The sequence below is a fragment of the Fistularia commersonii genome, chromosome 6 (genome assembly GCF_037954325.1).
Source record: "Fistularia commersonii isolate RoL2024-O1a breed Wild chromosome 6, RoL_Fcom_v1.0, whole genome shotgun sequence".
NCBI classification, from domain to species: domain Eukaryota; kingdom Metazoa; phylum Chordata; class Actinopteri; order Syngnathiformes; family Fistulariidae; genus Fistularia; species Fistularia commersonii.
In genome coordinates, this window is record NC_141289.1 from 16,260,833 (window position 1) to 16,281,895 (window position 21,063).

Here is a 21,063-nt window from a genome sequence, read left to right on the forward strand (position 1 = left end):
TATATCATCATCCTTATCTTTTACTATGATTGAATTTTAAAAAATGTATATGTACAATAAAAAATGTATAATAATACATCATTTCCGTCCACATTTTTACAGAATATTTATATATTCATCCACGACTAAAATATCCCGACCTGCGATGAAAACAACCCAAATAATTTCAAATAATATCATCTTTCTTTCATTGATGTCAATCGATTGACAATTTTTGCCAATCCACATGTATTACAATAGGAACTCAAATATATTTTTATATTTATTTCTCGCCATCTTATGTCATGCAGATCATACCTTCATTCCAGTTTTGCACGCTATTGTAGGTGCTGCGACCTCACCTGCACTGTTTTGGTCTGCCACAATATACACTGTGCTGAATGTTTTGCTTGATGGAGAGCTAATATATGTGTGCAGAAGTTGTCGGCTTGTGTGTGGTGGCTAGCTTTTGTGGATGCAGCAAGTGAAGCTTTAAGCTATTATGTCTCGGCACGAAGTTGTACAGTATCCTTCAAACTCACAGAACGACCAGAAGAAAGTATCAGTAAGGAGTCTTGTGAGTCTGCGTCTAAAGAAGATGAGGCACAAGTGGAGATGCGACATCAGAAGCAGGTGATAGGTGAAAAAGCTGCACCGGAATTACAACTTACCTTGACTGAGCCTCCTGCTTCTTCCGTGGAAGAAAAAGAGGTTCCTGACAGCTCCTCAGTTGAGCAGGATAAGGAAGTTTCAAGAGAAGCCTCTGGAAATCAGCCTCTTGTAGAGCAGCGTCTTGTAGATTCCAATGTAAAATGGGAGAAACCTGAAGAAGAATCTTCCAAGATTGTCACTGACCAAAGGGAGGTTATATTTTCACCGAGTAAATCCTCTGTGAGGGAAATATTGGCGACAGAGGAGGAGCTGATCAAGGCAGGCCAGGATTGTGAAATAAAAGTCAGGTTGGATGAGATGCTATTGGTTGATATTCCTCAAGATGATTCTATACCAGAAACTTTGAAATCCGGTCCAGAACCTATTACACAGACCAAAGGAACATCTGCTGTTCAACCTGAACATGATCAAGGATCAGAAACATACTTTGAAACAATTCCAAAAAGTCACAACGACCAGTCACCTCAGACACAGAGTTACTATGAGATCAGCACTACAGCAGAGACAACGTTAATGGGGGAACCTAAAACAATTTTTGAGAAGCTCGAGGAACAACAGTTCGGCAAAATGCGGACGTGTCCCGGTAAGATCTCCTTAGAACAGAGAAGCCTCTCTCTGAACATCGCTGCTGGGTTGTCAGCAGGAGACACGGCTAAGAAAGAGGTCTCAAAGGCCTTTCCAAAAGGTTTGTGTCCAATCAGTGGGAGTATCGATGAGTCTGAAAGCTCAATGAAAACAACACAGAGTGACTTGCCTGGAGATTCTCCAAAAAAGACTGAAATATCTGAACTTTCAGTAAATCGCAGCTCCGAACAATCTCAAAGTTTCTCGGAAACATTAGACCTTGCCGGTGCTCAGCCTCGTCTGTGTCTTGAGAGAAGAGACGTTGACCCAAAGAGGCGGAAGTCTGTGCCTGCGAATGTGTCGGCTTTGGTTGGGAGTACCTTTGCTAAACTCACTCTTGGAGATCAAACCTCAAGAGACAGACAGCTGGAGGAACTTGGTTATTGTGTTTTCAATGAGTACTTGGGACCTATGCCTTCACCTGCTGATGTGCCCAGTCCAGCCGATTCTCCCCCACAGTGTTTCCCTGCGATTGCGGGTGAGGTTGAGGAGGGGCTTGGGACCCCAATGGATGACAAAAAAGAGCTACAACAAGAAGATCAAAAATACATTTTGCCTGAGATATCTCAAAAAGTAGCCACCGAAAAGAAAGATGCACCAGTAAAGGCCACTCTAATACTTGAAAAAGCCGTGACAAGTGGGATAAAACCTGATCGCTTGAGGATCCCTATTATTCCTTCCAAAGACAGACTCACAGAATTCCGTTTGGAGAGCGGTTTGCCTGATGACATTAAAATCCAAGCGATTCCTGAGGTGGATGTTGAAAAAGATCCATCAAGAGAGGCATCTCCCATCCCACCAGACAGTTCCTTTACTTTTAATTCAGCAGAAAATGGGGGAAAGGTCCCCTTGACTCCCACCACCCCAAAATCCCAGGATGATACAACATCAGACACCCAAGTCACAGATGAGAAGGCTGGGAAGGTCTTATCAGATACTGACACAAATACAGAACAAGTGTCTGAAAGTATTGGGGATGAACAGGCAAAGTTGCAAAAGCAAATGGACAAATCTGAGCAGAAGGTACCAGAGGAAAGAACAAAAAACCTACAAAAGGCCAATGAAGAAGTTAAGAGCGAAGAGAAAGATGATGAGATGATTCAAAGTGACCAATCCGGTCGTATCGATGTGAAGGGAAGTGAAGAGAAAGATACCTCAATGCCTATCCAGGACCTAAACCCCTTACATAAGAAAAGCCCCCAAATCCAGTTAGAGATGATGAATTTGGATAAAAGCCCCGCAAGGCCAAAAATAATCTCTCCAGTCATAATTATACCTCAAGCACAAGTAGAAGAAGATACTGAGGAGGATATTGAAATTGCAGAAGAGGTAATGGATGATTGCGAAGTGCCTGTGCTCAAAAAGGCAAACAAAACCGATGTTGTCAAAGAACAACAGGGGAAAGAAGAGTTGAGACTGTTGAAAGCTGATCCCGCAGCTGAGGATGATCCCAAGTCCGGAGCCGAAGATTGGAGCCATAGTGCGCAAAACAGCGACGAGGGTGAACCCGCAACAGACAGTTCACACCTGTCTCCATACTCGGAACCCGACCTGACACAATCACAGGAGAAGGGTTGCGGACAGGAGGAGGATAAGGTATCTGAAAATCAAGAACCCGATAGAGAGAAACGAACCGAAGAGGGCGCACAAGACGGAGGCCAAGAACAAATTAAGGAATTAGATAAAGTTCACTCTCATGGTGGAGTGATACAGGAGAAACCGGTGGAAGAGAAAGAGGAAGAGGGGGAGAGGATGAGAAAAGCGGATGAGGAAAAAGACATGGAGATCAGTCAGGAGGTAGGGGACGTCTCTGAAGGGTTCTGTCAGACCAGCCAAACTGCTAATGATGAAACCACCATGGACACGTCCATCTTTGATACAGACAGTGGCTGGATGGACTCAAAAGGTACAGAGAGCTATTAAACAATTACACACAATTTTGCTTTCCTGTGAAATTGTTTAAGGCAAAGGTTTTCAAAGTGTAAGTCGGGCCTCCCCGGGAGGATCTGCAGGCTGTTTCTAATGAGGAGGCTCATTAAAACGAATTGATCTGACACAATTTATCAATGAGGCATCATGTTGAAAATAAATGAATACATGTGATTCAAGATAGAGTCTGTGAAAGAGTAATGTGGGTAATTTTTTTTTTTTTTTTTTTTTTTTTAAGCTATGGATTGTTATTGATTTATTTTTCCACAGTCTGCCATTATTAAACTTCGAGGATAATCGCTCTTAATGTGTTTCATGCAGCCTGAGTTTATGTCACAGTGTTTTTTTTTATAGTTTCAGTAAATTAGTTTGAGAAATGACACATTCATGATTTGTAAGAAGCATATAAATGTGAGTAAATAAAGTAGTTCAAATGCTAAATGTATAAATAAATCAGTAAATAGAAATACATAAATATAATTAGATGTAAAGTATTACCCATTAGTCTGTCAATCATACATAACATTGACGGTATACTGACTGGTCTAATATAGGAATAAGAACTGCAGATATTCCCTTTTTCGAAACTGCAATCGGAAAATCTTCTGTATGTTTAACTCAAAACCACAGGGAAATTAAAATGTGGTGGATTTCAAGGTATGTTGTTGAATTGGCAATGAATGCGATAGTTTGTGAGTCAGTTAATATTTGCATCCCTCGTGTAAACCGGGGATTTTATCCAACGTTTTGTCTGAGTGGGAGGCCCATAGTTTCAGACTTTGAAAACCCCTGCTTTAGGGCATAAAATGTAAACATTTTATTGTTTTACATAAGAAACCGGCCTGCTGAGAGTTGAGTATTAGTTACTCTTGTAATCCTTCTCTGCCACAGATGATGACAAAACTATCATGACTGACCAAATCGAAGCCCTTCCTCAAATCCAGAGTCCTACCCGGACACCCGTGGTGGACAGACCCGCTAAACGGGCCCCTGGCAGAGGAAGGGGCCCCCTTGGCACCACTGAAAGTAAAGTCTCACGCAAAGTTCCCAGCCACCATCCCAGGGAGGAAATGAAGAAGAAAAAAGGTTACAATTCTCGACTTGAAAGAATTGTTCTGCCTTTAGCGTTAATTACTATCTTTAAACATTGATGGACTGCAGTAGCCTGTAGTGTATTTCACAGAGAGGTTTGTCTGTTTGTATAATCCTGTCTCTCCTCTTTGCTAGTGGGCATTCGGAGGGCGGACCAGAGTAAGGTCTCAGCCCTCCAAAGTCGTTCTCCATCTCGAAAGATTGTAGCCAAAGTGGCGGCCAGACATCCTAGGCCTGCACTGCTTCGCAGCTCTGGTAGACACAAAGCCACAGGTGAACACTTTTCACCAGGAAGTGTGCCGTTGATAGAGAGAGCGCAATCGCTCACGTTTGCTGCATCTAAAGATCAAGAAAGACCATGAGATGGCAAAATTTAGAATTAATTCTGAAATAATCAAGTCGTAGGACTAATGATGCCAGCTCTCTCTATTGATGGCATTTTGAGTAACCAAGCAGGTGCGATGTAGCTGGCAAACATCATGTGCTGCTGAAATGTGTTTTTTTTTTTTTTTCCTTCATTTTATTCCTGTCAAAAATGTTCTATATCCTCCTGCTTTGCTTCATATTCCTGTTAATTTTGTTCTTTGCAATAACAGGTGCGCTCCTTTGCTCTGGTTTTGTTCTTTATCTTTATTTCTGTGTGACTTTTATGTTGAAATGACTGCAGGATGTGAAGAGAGACTGACCTTAATGTTGTGTTGTGAAGAGGTAGTTTCATTGACCCTTGCATGGGTCTGGATGATTTTACTGTGCGCCATTTTCTCCAGTGAACTGTTTCAAAAGTCTCCATGTTTGAGTGGCCCTGTTTGACAATGTGTGGGGAAAAAAAAAGGAAAATAGATTCATGAAAAAAACAGAAGAGCAAAAAAATATTGGTTAACAGTTGAATCAATCAATACATCAGGATTGTGTTTGTGTTGCAGGTATTGAAAGTCATTACCCCCTAAGTGTCCATGAGTCCAGGGAGAGGCCAACTGTAAGTACTGACAAACATACATACACAGCGTTGATATCGTTGTTATTCTGTCTTTTTCCCGGATATGTTTACATTTCAGGTCTAATATTAATTATTCAAAATGTGCATGTGGTTGTTATTGATACCCTTTTATGTTTCATCATAAAGCCAAATTGGTATGAAAACCCTAGTGCTAAGCTATTGTTGTCGTTGTCCTGTGTTTTCTGCATGCCTACTTTTTTTCATTTTCTCTTCCTCCATGTCTACATTATGATTTTATTTTGCATGCCTGCATCCATCCCTGGTCTGATATCTGTAGAGAAAATCTGTGAGTACAGAACACAAACTCGAATGTAGACCTCATGGTGTGAGCACAATGAAAGCTAGCTATTCCTATCTAAGAGAACGACCAATTTCCCTTTTTTTGCCACAAGCAAAATATTAACATATTTGTTCTGAATGTGTAAAAGTTTCCTGGCTTGTCCCGTCTTTCATCAGTCAATGTAATAGAGACTGAGAAATGTAAAAAAAAAATCACTTCTACGTTTGTATTCGTAGGGAAATAATGTGTTTCAAGTACAAAAACAGAGCTCTCTAAGTGAACAAATAACTTCATTGATGACAAAATACAAATGATACTTTGACACACAGTGTACTTGAGATGAGATGAGATGAGATGAGAACAACTTTATTAATCCCGAAGGAAATTGTTGTGCCAGAGTTTCAAGTAAAAACATAACAGTAATAGACAATAGTGGAAAGGAGGAAGAATAAGAAATATAATGAAATATAAATTGTCTTGTATTTGCATCCATGTCTACCCTTGAAAACCATGAATGCTGTCATTTCATCTCCGCTTACCCCGTCTCTTTCCATCATTTCTTCATCTGTCGGTCACATCTCCTCAACTGTCTGCACATCATCTATCTACCCTGCATGCGTTGCCTCTCTTGGCTGTGCTCAAGAGCCCCACTCGGGCTGTTCTGTTAAAGATGGCCTTGCACGGCCCGGGGTCCAACCACCACCCCCCACGGCCCAGCTCCGCTTGTAGCCTTAAACGGAGCCCCCAGTTGGAGGCGGTGCTCAGCGAAACCTGCCCTTCCCCTGCATGTTTACACCAATCCCCTTGGTCAAACAAATGTGCAGAGAAGGTAACGAGAAAGGAAGAATGAGGGATGGCATAGTGTTTTAGAATTCCAGATAGGTTGCCACATCAGATGGGCATCATGCACATCAAACTTTTGTCCGTGTGCGTGTGTGTGTTTGTGTGTGTGCAGGAGAGAGCCTATCGTAGCCCTGAGAAGAGGTCGTCCCTTCCCAGGCCTGCCAAGTCTCTGACACGCCACATCCCCGCTGCTGAGCAAGAGGACAACAGCACCCCCTCCAGGCCGACCTGTAAGACCACAGTTTAAATAATGAAGACGCAAACACTAACTCATCTCAATGCAACTTTTTACCCTCCTGTGCATTTACTAATGACACTCCTGTATCACTTTCCTATTAATCCATTATTATATCTACCTGCACAACCCCACCCGCAAAAGCTATCCGCACCGACTCCAGAGCCGACAGCAGGTCTGGGAGAGCCCCTAGTATGGCAGGTAGAGCACCTAGTAGCTTGCAGTACAACCGTCGCACTCTCTTCATTGACATAAAGCATTGTATTCTTAGTGCCCAGATCATTGTTTTGTACTGAATATTATCATGACGTCTTCCTGCAGGTCTACTCCAAGGTCAAGTCTGAATATTTTGATTAATTTATAATGGATTTGACAAGAACAGCGCAAAAAAATATAAGACACAAATGAGAACCACTCAATATAGACAAATATAAAGGAAATGTGGCCGAGTGGGATATTGTAACCATAAACTAGTTTTCTTACGCTATCAACCCATTTCTCTTTTGATATCTGCTCATTTCTTCCTGATTTCTTCTGTCATTTATACTTTTGTGCAGTAAAAGTTATACATGCGCGGATATAACTTTTCTGTCCTGTAGTGTTATTTTGTGTTGCTGTTCTCTTTGACTTGGACCTCTCATTTTATAGTATGTTGCGTTTGTGGTCATTCTAGTTTCTGTTCAAACCGTGCATGGCTTAAAAAAAGATAATTTTACATGCAAAATTCCAATTAATTTCAATTAACACATTATGTGTTTTCACTTACATAAGTAGTTGTAGTTTATCACCTGAGAAATACATGCCAAGCAAGCCGAGGAACAAATATTATTTCTTATTTTGGTCTTTGTAAATCAGGCCTAATATCAGAAACATGGTTTTGCATTGACGCATGTTAAGAATAACGTCAACTGGAAACCGACTTGTCTAGTTCTCGTATCCCGGCAACAATCAGCATTAGATTGATTCAGCCGACTGTGTGATTTGCATGCTTTATCATTTGCCCTGCGTTGTTTGTTTTGTCGTAACAGAGCAAATTAGAAAAGTGTTCACTGTTCCATGTGCGTTTTGTTTCATCATCACCGCCATCAGCAAAGGGACAATCCCTCTTCTCTTTTTTTCTGTTTCCATTAAAGATTTTTCCCTCCATAAATGGGCCACTATTTTTTCCCCTCATCTGCCAGGCACAGATTCTCGTTCCTGGTCAGTCCGCAGCGGCGCCTCCACCCCCGGCTCCTCTGCCGTCACTCCTGGCACACCCCCTAGCTACTCTTGCCGCACACCTGGCTCACGTACCCCAGGCAGCCATACACCCAAGTCCTTCAGTGTGCTGCAGGAGAAGAAGGTGGCGATCATTCGAACCCCGCCCAAGTCGCCATCCTCCGCCCAGCGGCAGCTGAAGGTTGTCAACCAGCCCCTACCTGACCTGAAGAATGTCAAGTCCAAGATCGGCTCCACCGCCAACATCAAGCACCAACCCAAGGGCGGACAGGTGACAACCAGGCCACAGCATTGTCGTTCCCTTCAGTATTGGGGATATTATTGGATCCTTATTGGATCCTTCAAAACTCAAATTTCTGTGTTTACTAATTCTAAAGAAATACATTTTTAGAGGATAGAAAGATCCTTAATTTACAAGAATTCAGTTCTTATCAATCTGGCATTGAATTACAAAACACGATTATGAGAGGACATATTTTTTTCTCGGTAATTCAAAAGATTTACCCAGTTAAAGTAATAAGAAGAAGACTTTAAAAATCGCATGTCTTGAATGTGTAAGAATATTATTAGCATTAGCATTCCATGAAAGTATTGACATCCCATGAAGTATTTGTTGTCAGTCAACAATTGATCTCATGGATTACTAATATGTCAGTTTCACTTTATGTAGTCAATAAGAAAAAGCTAAAAAAAAATACATGTGCTATTTTACAGTTGAAAATGAATTTATTAAATCATATAACATCATCGAGTCTTAAGTGAAATTGGGTAACATTGGTTGAAAGAGGAGATTTATAGATGTAGTGAAGGAGGAAATGAAGAGAGCATGGTCAGATAGAAGGGGATGATTCACTGTTATGACCCCTGAAGGCAGCGGCCGAAAGGAAAAGAAGAAGTTATTTGCCATCCAAATTGTCTGTTTCAGCCTCAAACAGTTCCTTCCTCTGATATGTAAGGTGCTCACTGTTAGAGATGAAACACATTTGGTTCAAATGACTCTAATTTAGTCGATTTTGAAAATGGGAGAAACGCAGTTGGTCACATTATGATGACTGAAAATGTAAGTATAATTATGGCAATTTCTGATTTCTCCTATCCCCCTTCTCCTCCCCCTGCCTGCCTCGGTCTGAGATCCAGAAATATCTCAAATTACTCAAATATTTCTTCTGTCCTGCTACTACACCCGCCGTCACTGTCTGTCTGCTTCCTTCGCCTGTGCCCTGCTTGTCTGCTGTCATCTCCATCAATCCTGATAAATCACCACGGGCCGCCTGTGGCCATTTCGTTGACTTTCCTTTTGTCTTCTTTCTCTTTCCTATCAAATCTCTCCAGAAAAGACACTGCAAGGTTTTGACCGAACCCCAAACCACATGTTAGTCTGTAAAATAATTAACCGCAGGTTTGAAACGGCTAACCTGCAGGATCATTTGCCCCTTGGTTCTGCTTTTGTCATCGCCATGCTGGAGTCCCCCTCTTGCTTGTAGTGCTAAGAACTGCAAGTAGCCAGGAATTGCAAAGTGGGAATCGGTTTCAAGGACACTGAAAAACACGTCTATGTGTTCCTTCTAATATTTATTTATTGTTTTTTTTGTTTTGTTTTTTTTTCAATTCTAATTAAATAAATATCTACAGTTACATAGCTAATTTCAACCACAAAATTTATTTTCAAATTTTAAGATTATTGTCATTCACATATTTCTGAAAAAGTATTTTCAGGATTTTATTGTGATGGAATTCCACTGTTTGTCACACACCTAAGAAAAAGGATAGTGTGCTCCACGAGCATGAAAGTCTCTTTCCTCTGCTCCTCATCTTGGAGCTGTGATAGATATAGAGACGACTAATAGACCCTTTGTCACATAACCAAGGCAACAGACGGTCTCCATGTATTTCCGAGGTGAGACTTTCATTAACCCCAGCGACATGTGGGAGACAGATGTGATTCATTGCCGTTTTACCAGCTCCTCTTTTTTTTTTTCCTCAGGGAGAGATGTGACATAGGATCAGAAATTTTTTATGAAGCTGGGTGACGCATGGCTTGGAGAAGCAGCACGGAAGGGAGGCTGTGGTGCACTGAGCTCACAATCACAGGGGAGACATCCAGCTTCTCCAAGTTAAAAACAAAACAAACAAACAAAAAAAAAAAAGAAGTAATACATGTTTTTTTTTATTATCGTTGAGAAACGTAATGGTCAGTCGTAACTTAGAAATGATGAAAATAATTTCATTTTGATTGTTATATAGAAGCGTGCAAAATATATCAATAATGAACACCATATCATGGGTGTTTGGAGTATCTAAAAAGCAATACTTGGTTTAACAACTGAGTTTTTCTGAGCAAACTTGTCCAATTCTTGTCAAAAATTCCGGTCAGTCAATTGTGTACTTTAAGACCCCACCCCCACCCCCACAACCCCCCACCCCCCCAAAAAAACAAAAACAAACCAAAAATGATCAAGATATCATCTAAACATATTTAGGAAATTACCTAGACCTAAGTAAAAAGGTAATAATTTCATACATTTGAAAATTATAAATTAGATTTGCTCTGAGACAGCTTGGAAATACCTTGTATATTACAATATCAACAAAAATGTAAAAAATGAGGTGTCATTTTAAAAAAGCAATCCGTGTCTGACATCTTAAACTTAAATAAGTTGTTATGGTATCATCGTATTATTTTATTTCCCCAGAACTGAGATCTAGAGTGATGAATTTTTTTGTGCTTTATTCAAATGCTATTATTGTTCCTACACAAAATAAGTGTCAAGTTATTATCCATTGGTATTTGAATGATGATAGAGACCTTTCTGTGGCTGCTGATATTATTATTATAGTTATGTAGATCTGCCGTATTGGCAAAAACAGTTGTATGCAATATTAAGAGTGCTTGTCCTACTTGCATGTACAGGTAGCTGTCATTTCTGAAAACAATTTCTTGGATCTACTTTTCACAAACCCACACCTGAAACTTCCCCGTTGGCCCTCTAATGATTAAATTCTGCACGAAAGTCCTCAATATATTGACAATTTCCTTCAGTTTCTCTTGCTTTTTTCAGTGAGTGCATGGCTTTTATTATTCAATCAGGGGTTGTTTAGTGCCTTAGAATACTCACCCAGGACTTTTCTGATGGTTTGACTCGAGCAGGCGTTGCAGTCACGTCACCTGGTGAATGGAGCCCAGGCCAAAACTGCATCACACAGACAGGCATTGAATATAAATTCATGATTAATAACAATGCACACGTTTCATTCCTAACTCATAGCACACTTGACTTTTCCTCTTGAGGCACATATAGCATTTTTTTTTTCTTTTTATTTTGCGATTTTGTTTTAGGTACAAATTTTAAGCGAGAAGCTGGACTTCAGTCATGTTCAGTCAAAGTGCGGCTCCAAGGATAATCTGAAGCACTCGCCCAAAGGAGGCAATGTATGTACGTCTTTCTCTTTTCTCTCTGCTCTTTTTTTCTTCTCTCTTTTACTCACTCTATTCCTATCTCTCACTCTCCATTCAAATGTTTTATTGTTGTCTTTTTCTAGTTTTACAATGATCCATCTATTGTCCACCCTTAGATTGTTTCAGATGAGCAATTTTCAAATTGCAATGTGTTTGGTTTAAATTCAGTGTATCTATACTCAAGTTATATTCTTGCATTCAATTTTTATTTATTGCGATATTACTGTATTTGGGGGAATTGAGGATAAAGGGTTTTTGCTGCTGTAACTGCTTTCTACAAAACCGAATATGGTCCAGGTCTTGTTGAATAAACATCTTTATCCCTGCCTAAAAAAAACAAAAGTCCATCAAGTCCTGGCCTCTGTTTCCATTCAAAGATCTGGATGAGCTTCAAATGCTTCTGCATTTAAAGTGAGTGATGAGAGATAGATAGGTTGGGGATTTAAAAGTAGGACACTTTTACAGGATTATTTTTTGCATGTTTTTTGTGTTTTTAAGCTCAGCCCATCATGTTTACAGAGACCGTGTTTGTTTGTTTGTGTGTAAAAGAGAGCGCCTTGTCATTCCCAGGTCATGATTCCGAGTGTTAAATTGGACTATAGCCATGTTCAGGCCAAATGTGGCTCCCTGAACAAACTGCAGCACATGGCAGGCGGAGGAAATGTGAGTGACGCAAAAACAAACAAACAAACAGTGGAAAAAAAAACACATAAATACCTTAAAAGTATTTTAAAAATACATTAGCATAAACCTGTCATTATACCTGTATATTATGTGACTTTTAACAGACTGAATAAGTGTCAGAGATTTCTGACCCTACTTTGAGGTGGTCCAAGCATAAACAGTGGCAATGGAAAAAGACCTACATATTTTAAATGTTACTATTTTATCTTTTTTGTATCTGTATTATTTTGTATTCTGTCATTATTTTGTACCAGATATTTTCACATCACACAGTGATATGAAAATAACCAAAAGCTAAAAATATATATAGTATATACCGGATATGTGTGTCTATATTGATATAGATACACACATACACACATACAGACACACATATATATATATATATATATATATTTACTATTTATCTTTTTTTTCAGGCCACCCTCTGACCCCATCCTCTGTGATGTAAATACCTTTACATCATGCGCAATATTTGTTCATGCACTCACTCATGTTGTGTGAACTGAAAAACTACACCCCGCAGCTACTTCTTTACTGCAGTTTTCATATACCATGTTGTTAAACAGACCTCACTAAGCCGCGTTCAAGATTTGAACTGAATGACATTCTCTTTCCGGTTTCCCACAGGTTCAAATCCAGACCAAGAAGATCGATTTGAGCCATGTCACCGCCAAATGTGGCTCCATGTCCAACATCCACCACAAGCCAGGTGTTGTCTCTTTGGTTCTGAGTCAAGGAAAAAAAAAAAAGTAGATGAAAAGAATTAATTTCAGTATGTTTTAGAACTTAAACAAGTTGGGCAAACTACTTTGGTAATTTTGTATTCACTACCCTGAGCGAAACAGGAATGAGGAAAGTGGAATGCAATAATAAAAGTATCTACTGTTTCTTTCTTTCTATACCTAAAAGGCTTTGGACCTTTTTTGTGCAGCACTTAAGATCTTCCCCAGACCAAGGGCAAATAAACAACAACATACGTAAAGGAAGACTAGAATAAGCGTTGATATTATGCAAAACTTGCCAAAATATTCCACAGTTAGGTAACATGGTTAAAAAGAGAAAGAAATACAAACTGAACTTAAAATCAAATAAATCCATTTGAACATTAAACATGTTACAATAATGGTTACTTTCACAGAAATTCAATAATGGTGTTTGTGCACTGTCTGAGAATGTTTTCCCCCGCTCTTAGTTTTGCAAAAGCTTTCTGCAGGTCGGTGATGCCCTCATTTTAATTGTTTTTGTCTCTTCCTTACTGTCCCGTTCCCAGGGGGAGGCAATGTGCGAATTGAGAATGTGAAGCTCGACTTTAAGGAGAAAGCGCACGCCAAGGTCGGCTCCCTGGACAATACCAGCCACACTCCCGGTGGAGGGAATATTATGGTAAAAACTTTCATGTCTTTGAATGACCTGATTTACAAATGTTTTGCACCCACTGCTCTGTGTTGAAAACTAATGTGCATACTGTGTACCAATGTTTCATACACAAATACAGGAATCACTATTTTCTCACTTGGATGTTCACATGGTGCAAATGTAGATGTGCCACAATTGTGATGGCTCAACTGCTTTGGAAATATTAAACAGGCGTGTTCTAATTAAAACTTAAAGCATATGAAGGCTACACTAATTCCACAAGACTTTAATAGACAACATTATTCAGTTTTAATTAACACATTTGCAAAATTTATTAAACAACCACGCTGAAGCTGCCCTGCCTCATTGTGCTGCTAAGATAAATACATGAATAAATAAAGTGATAAATAAATAAATGTTATTGTTCTGATTGTGCTGAGCTCATAAGTTACAAGAACGGAACAAAAACATGCACTGGAAGGGATTCACGGTTACCAAGAAGTTATTCACCTGCTTGATCAAAATTTGTACCAGCTACATGAAAATAAGAAAATCTCTCAACATATCTTAGTTTGTATCACATTGTAAAAACACTTTTCACTCTTAAGCGGCGATTGTTGCTTTCGTCTCAGCGCTGTCTGGCTAGTGATGATGTCACAAGGCTGACTCGGGTTCGATCCCATTCCTTTTACCCTACGGTGCAAAAACATGCCATCCGTGCAACTCTTCCCATCTGAACTTGAAACAGACGTGAGCGAACATCCATCGTCTACTGCCGGTGGCGTTTCTTCCAGTGGGCTTCACTCTTTTCCCGAGGACCTTTTTTAACCTTTTTCTAGCAGCACCCGTGAGGACTTTCAGCAGCTGAGCTTTTAAATACAATGAAAACATTTCTTGGAAGTCTGCCTTTCCTGGGTATTTCTATGAGTATCCTCTGAGTTTCTTCACCACATAACTCTAAAAATAGATTTCTTCCAAAGAAAAGACACCTACCAACCAGTTTAGGAGGATTCCAAAGCCCACAACAGGGTTTTTGCGGCACCATGTGCTTTACGAGTCCGATAGTAAATTTTTGAGGGCATTTATTTTGCATTCAAATTAGGAATGTTTCCATAACCATATTAGTGAATGAGTCCCAAACATTCCTGCAAAAATATACTGCTCAAAAAAATAAAGGGAACACTTGAACAACACAATGTAACTCCAAGTCAATCACACTTCTGTGCAATCATAGTGTCCACTCAGGAAGTAACACAGATTCATTTTGACTTGTTTTAAGGACATTACATCAAAGTTGGATCAGCCTGGAGTTTGTTTTTACACTTTAATTTTGAGTGTGATTCCTAATCAGACCTCCATGGGTTGATACAATTGATTTCCATTGATCATTTTTGTGTGATTTTGTTGTCAGCACATTCAACTGTGTAAAGAGCAAAGTATTTCATAAGAATATTTCATTCATTGAGATCTAGGATGTGTTTTTTAAGTGTTCCCTTTATTTTTTTGAGCAGTGTATATTCACTATTTTTATACCATCAAGCATCAAGCATGACAAGGATGTCGTGAGGTTAAAGAAGCATGCGGATCCAAATGCAGGAAAATGAAGAAATAATTGAAAAATAAACAACTGAAAAAGTCATACAAAGACATTTAAAAAAAATAATAATAATACAACAGATGGAACACTAGGAAGAAAATCAAACAAAACACAAACAGTCTATTGAAACACAACCTAATGCAGCTTCATTAAAGACATGAGATGGAGAGAACAGGACAGGTTGGAGAAGCAGGGATTAACAGCTCTTTTTTACCTCCCCACCAGTTGAAGCTACTAAGCCTCTGGGACCCTTGAGATGAAGATAAAATGGCATATATGTATATTTTTATAATTGGTTATATTTTAAGAAAGAATGATAGTTGATAGATGAAATGAAAAATATACAAAGTATCACAGTTTATTGCTGATTTTTTTTTTTTTTTTTTTGCATAAAAAAAAACAAGTATTCTGTTAAGTGTTTTCTGATTTTAAATTGTTTTCCGTGTCTTGCCATCTCCTGGGTGGTCAAAGAGCTGTCAGCAGCGGTCGTGTTTTGAACCATGATCTACTTTTTGCTTGTACTTTATACTTGCTCTGCTCTGCTTTCAGCTACACTTCAGAAAATGTTATTTTCCGCTCATCTCCTGCTGGGTACTCTTGAGGAAATGCTGTTTGCTTGTTTTGCTTGTTTTAAATGTATATTAACATAACATTTTTGGATTTTGTTTCATTTTTGTTGTAAGATAATATCTCCCCGTATCCAAAAAGGGGAAAAACAAGTAGGTGGCAGGGAAAACAAACAATTTAGAGATCAATTTAAGATAAGATAAAATAAACATTATTGATCCTCACAGTAGCATAACAATTATAATTAAAAAAAGGAAATAAATATGAATTTAAATTTGAGTATTAATATAAATAGAAGGGCAGAAGACAGAATATAGCAGGGATGACAATGGCAACATCAAGAAACAGTGAGATTTCATGTGAATTTCATGTGAGAATCCAGTAAAAAGCTGGATAAATCCACAACCTGATTCAAATGAAATTATCAATGACCTCATTTTCCGCTTCCTCTCCCATCAGATTGAGAGTCACAAGCTGAGCTTCCGGGAAACGGCCAAAGCTCGCGTGGATCATGGTGCGGAAATTGTGGTCACCCACTCCCCTGGCATGGAGACGGGAGGGACATCTCCCCGTCTCTCCTCTGCCGGCAGCATCAACCTCCTGGAGTCCCCGCAGCTCTCTACGCTGGCCCAGGACGTCACCGCTGCGCTTGCCAAGCAGGGCTTATGAGCCACTCGCCTCCTCTTTGGATGTCCTCTGAAAGCCCACCACTCTTACTCTCCATCCCCTTTGGTGTCATTCACTCACAAGTATCCAGTGTTTCTCCAGTGTTTCTTCAGTGCAACATGACCCAGGCACACTCCTCTCTGTCAACTGAACGACCATCATAGGGAATTGAAAAAACTGAATACTAGGATAATTCTTCCTTATTGCACCCCCTTCATTTTTTTCAATTATTTCAGTCGCTCAGCTGTGGACTTTTCTGTTCTTTATTAAGTTGCGTAGAAAAAAAAAAAGTCAGTCAATGGATGTTTGTCAAAAAAAGGCTTGTCAGTTTTTATGATTGTATTGTGGTTTTTAAAGTGAAAAGCATCTCCACATTCCACTGTTTCCGTGTAAGAATTCTAGGTAAACTCATGCATAATTGTCTATTCAGCTTCTGATTAGACACAAGATGTAACTACTAGCTGCTAGGATTTAGTCCGAATTCATGTGAGAGACTTAACCTGCAGAAGTGTGTAACTGTACGGCTGGCGAGCATGTTTGCTACAAAAAAAAAAAAATGTGACTTTTGAGTAAAATGACATCTTTGTTTTTCTGTGGGTTTTACTCTGATGATGTGCTGACTCGTTGGACAAATTGTGTTTTACTTTTTTTTAAAAACACATATATACATACATATCCATGTATGTATAAGTTACTGTAGTTGAAGATTTGTACCATCCCTGTGGCTGCACTGGCTTATTAGCACTTAAACCATGGCAGTTAAGTCAGCCCGAGCGCTAAGAGGCTAGCTTCCCAGCAGATTTATGTTGTCCTTTCTTTACAAACAAATGGGTTGCTCTATTTGTGTGGTTTTACATTAGCTCTGTGTTTTATAGGCTATAATAATAATATTAATGCTGTTATGCTGGCATGGCAAAAAAAAAATAGATTTATTTGGATCAATTTAAAATTTTTCAGTGTGAGTATAAATGGCCAGAGTGCACTCAAGGTCACACACTGATTAGATCCATAACACCCCCTTCTGCATCCCCTGGTTCTGCAGAGGCCGGTTGAACAGCTTTGAAAGGGAAAAGAATCCAGACGAAGCCTGAAGCTTTACATGAAAACATTCCAGTTGAAGGAGCAGCTTGTTGACCCTTTTTTTGTGACTGTCGGGGGCTGGGCAATATATTATAATGTCGATAAACATTGACTGTGATGATGCGGATTTCATTTGTGTTGAGAATTTGGACGCACAATTTTCCTCTCTGTATCCTTATTTTTGCTTACCTGATGTATCAACTACTGATTTGACCAGCAAATTCAACCTATTGTTTTCAAAGTCATCTGCTAGAGTCATCTCCAGCAAGAGTATTTAAAAAGCAACTTGAAATATCAAAAATCAACCATACGTACCATAAAAAAGGAATAAATACAATTCAAAATATTACCTAAAAAGAGCAAGCTATGCTCTAAGTTTCAGTAAAAATATCTCTATAGGAAGTTTCTTTAAAAACTTGAAAAACACAAAATGTAATGATAAATTGGATTAAAGTCAGTCAAATAAATCTGTTGTTTAATCAATGTAATTGATGCAATTTTAATCGAACATAGATCTATCTTTTCATCTGCCCATCTATCTTTCTGTCTAGCTTATATAATGATATATATTGCCCAGCCTTAGCTGAACCTCTGTGGCTGTTTTGAACGAGGCAGTGAGGAAGAATGACCGTGTCCCCTCAACTTGCAGCTGTTAGATTTTTTTTAGAGAAAAAAGAAAAAAAAAAGAAAACAAAAAACTTGTAGCATACTCTCCGCTCACTATTGTAAGACGCCTCGACCCCCCCTGACGTCAGTTATCCTTTCCTTCCCCCATCCTGTGTTTTTCTGTGCTTCCCATCCTCCTCTCCCTCCTCTTCCCCTCTTCTCCTACTCTGCCTGTGTAAGTGTATTTAAAAGACCATGTAGATGTGTGCAAATGCTCCAAAATGTCTGAGATGTTCCAATGACAACTGCTCCTTCAGGATGACGACAACAGAAATAAAGACAATAATAAACCTGCTTTGTGGTTCTTTTTTGTATGAATCAACACATATCTCTCAAAGTGCGTTAGATAGATAGATAGATAGATAGATAGATAGATAGATAGATAGATCACTACAATATTAAAATGTCTGGTGATAATTTGATTCTTCCACTCTGAGGCAGATTGTCTCTTGGGCTTGTCCATGTAATACATTTGATGAGTGATGAAAGCAGTCACATCGCATTTACCTCTAAATGTCACCAACTTTAACTAAAGTAGGGAGGATGTTTTACTCCTCAGAATGCATCAAGTATTATCAGATTTCCAGACAGAACTGACAGCTCAGGATTTAACCTGCCATGCTTTAAGACACGTGTCAAACTCAAGGCCTGCGGGCCGATTGTGGCCTGCCACGTCATTTTATGTGGCCTGATCTGATTGTCTTAAAATAAATAAGTCAAACACATGCATTGACTATAAACTACATTTCCCACACATGCATTGACTATAAAATACATTTCCCACAATTCATGCTGATCATGCTACCTGCCAAGTGACAGCATTCCACCATTAGATTGCAGTGCATCCTTATCAATGTGATTTTCAACAAGATTTTCAATTGAGAAATACAATGTCCCAAATGTCCGGGAAGAGAAAAGTTGATACAGATGGAAGGCTGTTTCAAGAAAGATGGGAAGACAAAGACATGTTTGTGCTTCAAGGAGAAAAAACGGTATGTCTGTTTGGTATGAGGCGGTGTCGGTTGTCAAAGAGTACACTCCACGTCTGCATTTGGACACCAAATGCTAAGTATGCTAAAGCTAGCCTTCCCGAAAAAAACAACAAATTGCCAGAGAATTTAAAGCCAAACTATGATGCAGCAGTTTTTGTTAATGGAAGCCGCATCAAAAAACACTGCAGCAGTGAAAGCTAGTGGCTGAAGAAGTTGCACAAGCTTCAAGATCTTTTGGGGCCTTTTTGAAGCGGTTCATGCTGAAGGTCTGTAAGCAGTTGTGTCCCAACCAGATACAGACTTTAAAATGTCAGTTTATCAAGAAACACCATCGTGGACAGAGTTATGGAAGAAGCAGGATATCTGGCAACACATCCAGCAGAAGAGACACATATATAGAGCTTTTTCATTAGCTCTTGATGAAAGCACAAACACAGATACAGTAAACCAATCCATTTTCATTAGAATTGTTAAGTCGGACCTCTTTGTCACTGAGGGGCTGTTGAATGTAACTGCCATGCATGGGCCATTTTTAATATAGTGGAAAAGTCTGTAATTAAAATGTGACAAAAAGGTTTTGATTAAAGTTACTGCCATAACTAGTGTTGGATGATATTTTTCTTTATTCACTTGGATAGCTTTATCATTGATTGATGGAGTAATGTGGGTTTCTTAACATGACGCAAATGTAACATTTTGGATTTGAATGAGTTATAAATTCAGAGTTATTTAACATGAAGGAGCAGTTACATTTATTTTACATTATATTTGGTTACAGTTAGTAGCATTTATACTGTTAGCGTTACATTGATGGGCAATCATTATGCTGATGTGGCCCTCGGTGAAAATGACTCTGACACCCCTGCTTTAAGGTGTTCACATCTTGACATGAAAAGAAACATACTAAACTGGATTATATTATATTTGGAGAGTTTTCAGATCTGCTACTTATATACATGCAAAGGGCAATTGACAACATACCAGCTACGGTTCAAAAAGGAGAATTATAATCTGACAGGGTCACCAAAATTTGAAAAAAGCAGCAATAAGAGGTCTTATGTGAGTACACACAGATAAAATGACCAGATCCCATAGCTTTTCCACAGAGAGTAATATTTGCACAGTGTGACACTGATCCATTGAAATAAAAAAAAAATAGAAATAAAAATGAAAAACATATCAGTCAAACGTACAAACTGTTAAAGACACACCTAAGAATTAATATTGTTCAGGAAAAAAAAAAACAGTAAAGATGGGGATACTTGAATCCCAGATTACAATCACTGAAAATAGACTTTCTGAAGAAGCCAGACATCCTGTGCACCTCATCATCGCTATTTTTAGTCCCAGAGAAGAAGTGGCGTTTGGATGACTTGGAAATGAAACTGGATCTAAAGCTGGAGAAAAGACGAGGAAATGGACTGGATGAAGGTCAGAGATGCCCAACTTGGATTGCACAGAAAAGAGGAGCGTGGGCTGTTGGGCGCGCACTGCCTTGCGCGCGTGTGTGTGTGTGTGTGTGCGTGCGTGCGTGCGTGCGTGCGTGTGTGCGTGTGTGCGTGTGTGCGTGTGTGTGTGTGTGTGTTGGTCTGCTCACCTTGATAAAACAACCTGTTGATAATTCAAGGTTGTTATTTAAATTAAACTGCACTGATTTTAAACATTCTCTGTTTGGGTTTCTGGACAGTGCGGGCATGAGATTAATTTTTATTGGATTTTATTTATTATCATGCATTTACATGGATTCTATTTATTATCAATATATATATTTTCTTTTTTTTAACTTATTTTTGTGGGAAAAATAAGCTTGGGTCCGACAAGGACATCATCCGGTGGAGCTGCGTCTTAAAGCTCCACAATATTCACACCGACCCGTCCGTCTTCGACTGTCCGATTACAAAGCAGCAGGACTCGGATCCTTCGCCTTTTCTCCGCCGCCCCTCTCCCTCTCTCTCTCTCTCTCTCTCTCTCTCTCTCTCTCTCTCCATCTCTCTCTCTCTCTCCATCTCTCTCTCTCTCTCTCTCTCTCTCTTTCTCTCTCTCTCTCTCTCCATCTCTCTCTCTCTCCCTTCTTTTTGCCGACCGACACTTGCAGCCATTTTACGCAGGACGAAACCAATCATGTC

General features: G+C 39.4%; 1 protein-coding gene across 1 annotated transcript in view; it reads left to right on the forward strand.

Annotated features, from left to right (window-relative positions):
* The window catches only part of LOC147233518 (uncharacterized), a 74,068-nt gene extending 56,029 nt beyond the window's left edge, over nucleotides 1-18,039 (forward strand). The window contains exons 8-20 of the mRNA XM_086147413.1: nucleotides 399-3,181; nucleotides 4,096-4,290; nucleotides 4,432-4,569; nucleotides 5,220-5,272; nucleotides 6,088-6,402; nucleotides 6,529-6,646; nucleotides 6,796-6,852; nucleotides 7,833-8,140; nucleotides 11,207-11,299; nucleotides 11,897-11,989; nucleotides 12,641-12,722; nucleotides 13,284-13,396; nucleotides 15,993-18,039. Coding sequence (XP_086003539.1) covers nucleotides 399-3,181; nucleotides 4,096-4,290; nucleotides 4,432-4,569; nucleotides 5,220-5,272; nucleotides 6,088-6,402; nucleotides 6,529-6,646; nucleotides 6,796-6,852; nucleotides 7,833-8,140; nucleotides 11,207-11,299; nucleotides 11,897-11,989; nucleotides 12,641-12,722; nucleotides 13,284-13,396; nucleotides 15,993-16,202 — 4,558 coding nt within the window. The 3' untranslated portion in view covers nucleotides 16,203-18,039. The remainder of the gene's footprint in view (nucleotides 1-398; nucleotides 3,182-4,095; nucleotides 4,291-4,431; nucleotides 4,570-5,219; nucleotides 5,273-6,087; nucleotides 6,403-6,528; nucleotides 6,647-6,795; nucleotides 6,853-7,832; nucleotides 8,141-11,206; nucleotides 11,300-11,896; nucleotides 11,990-12,640; nucleotides 12,723-13,283; nucleotides 13,397-15,992) is intronic.
* The last annotated feature ends 3,024 nt before the right edge of the window (nucleotides 18,040-21,063 follow it).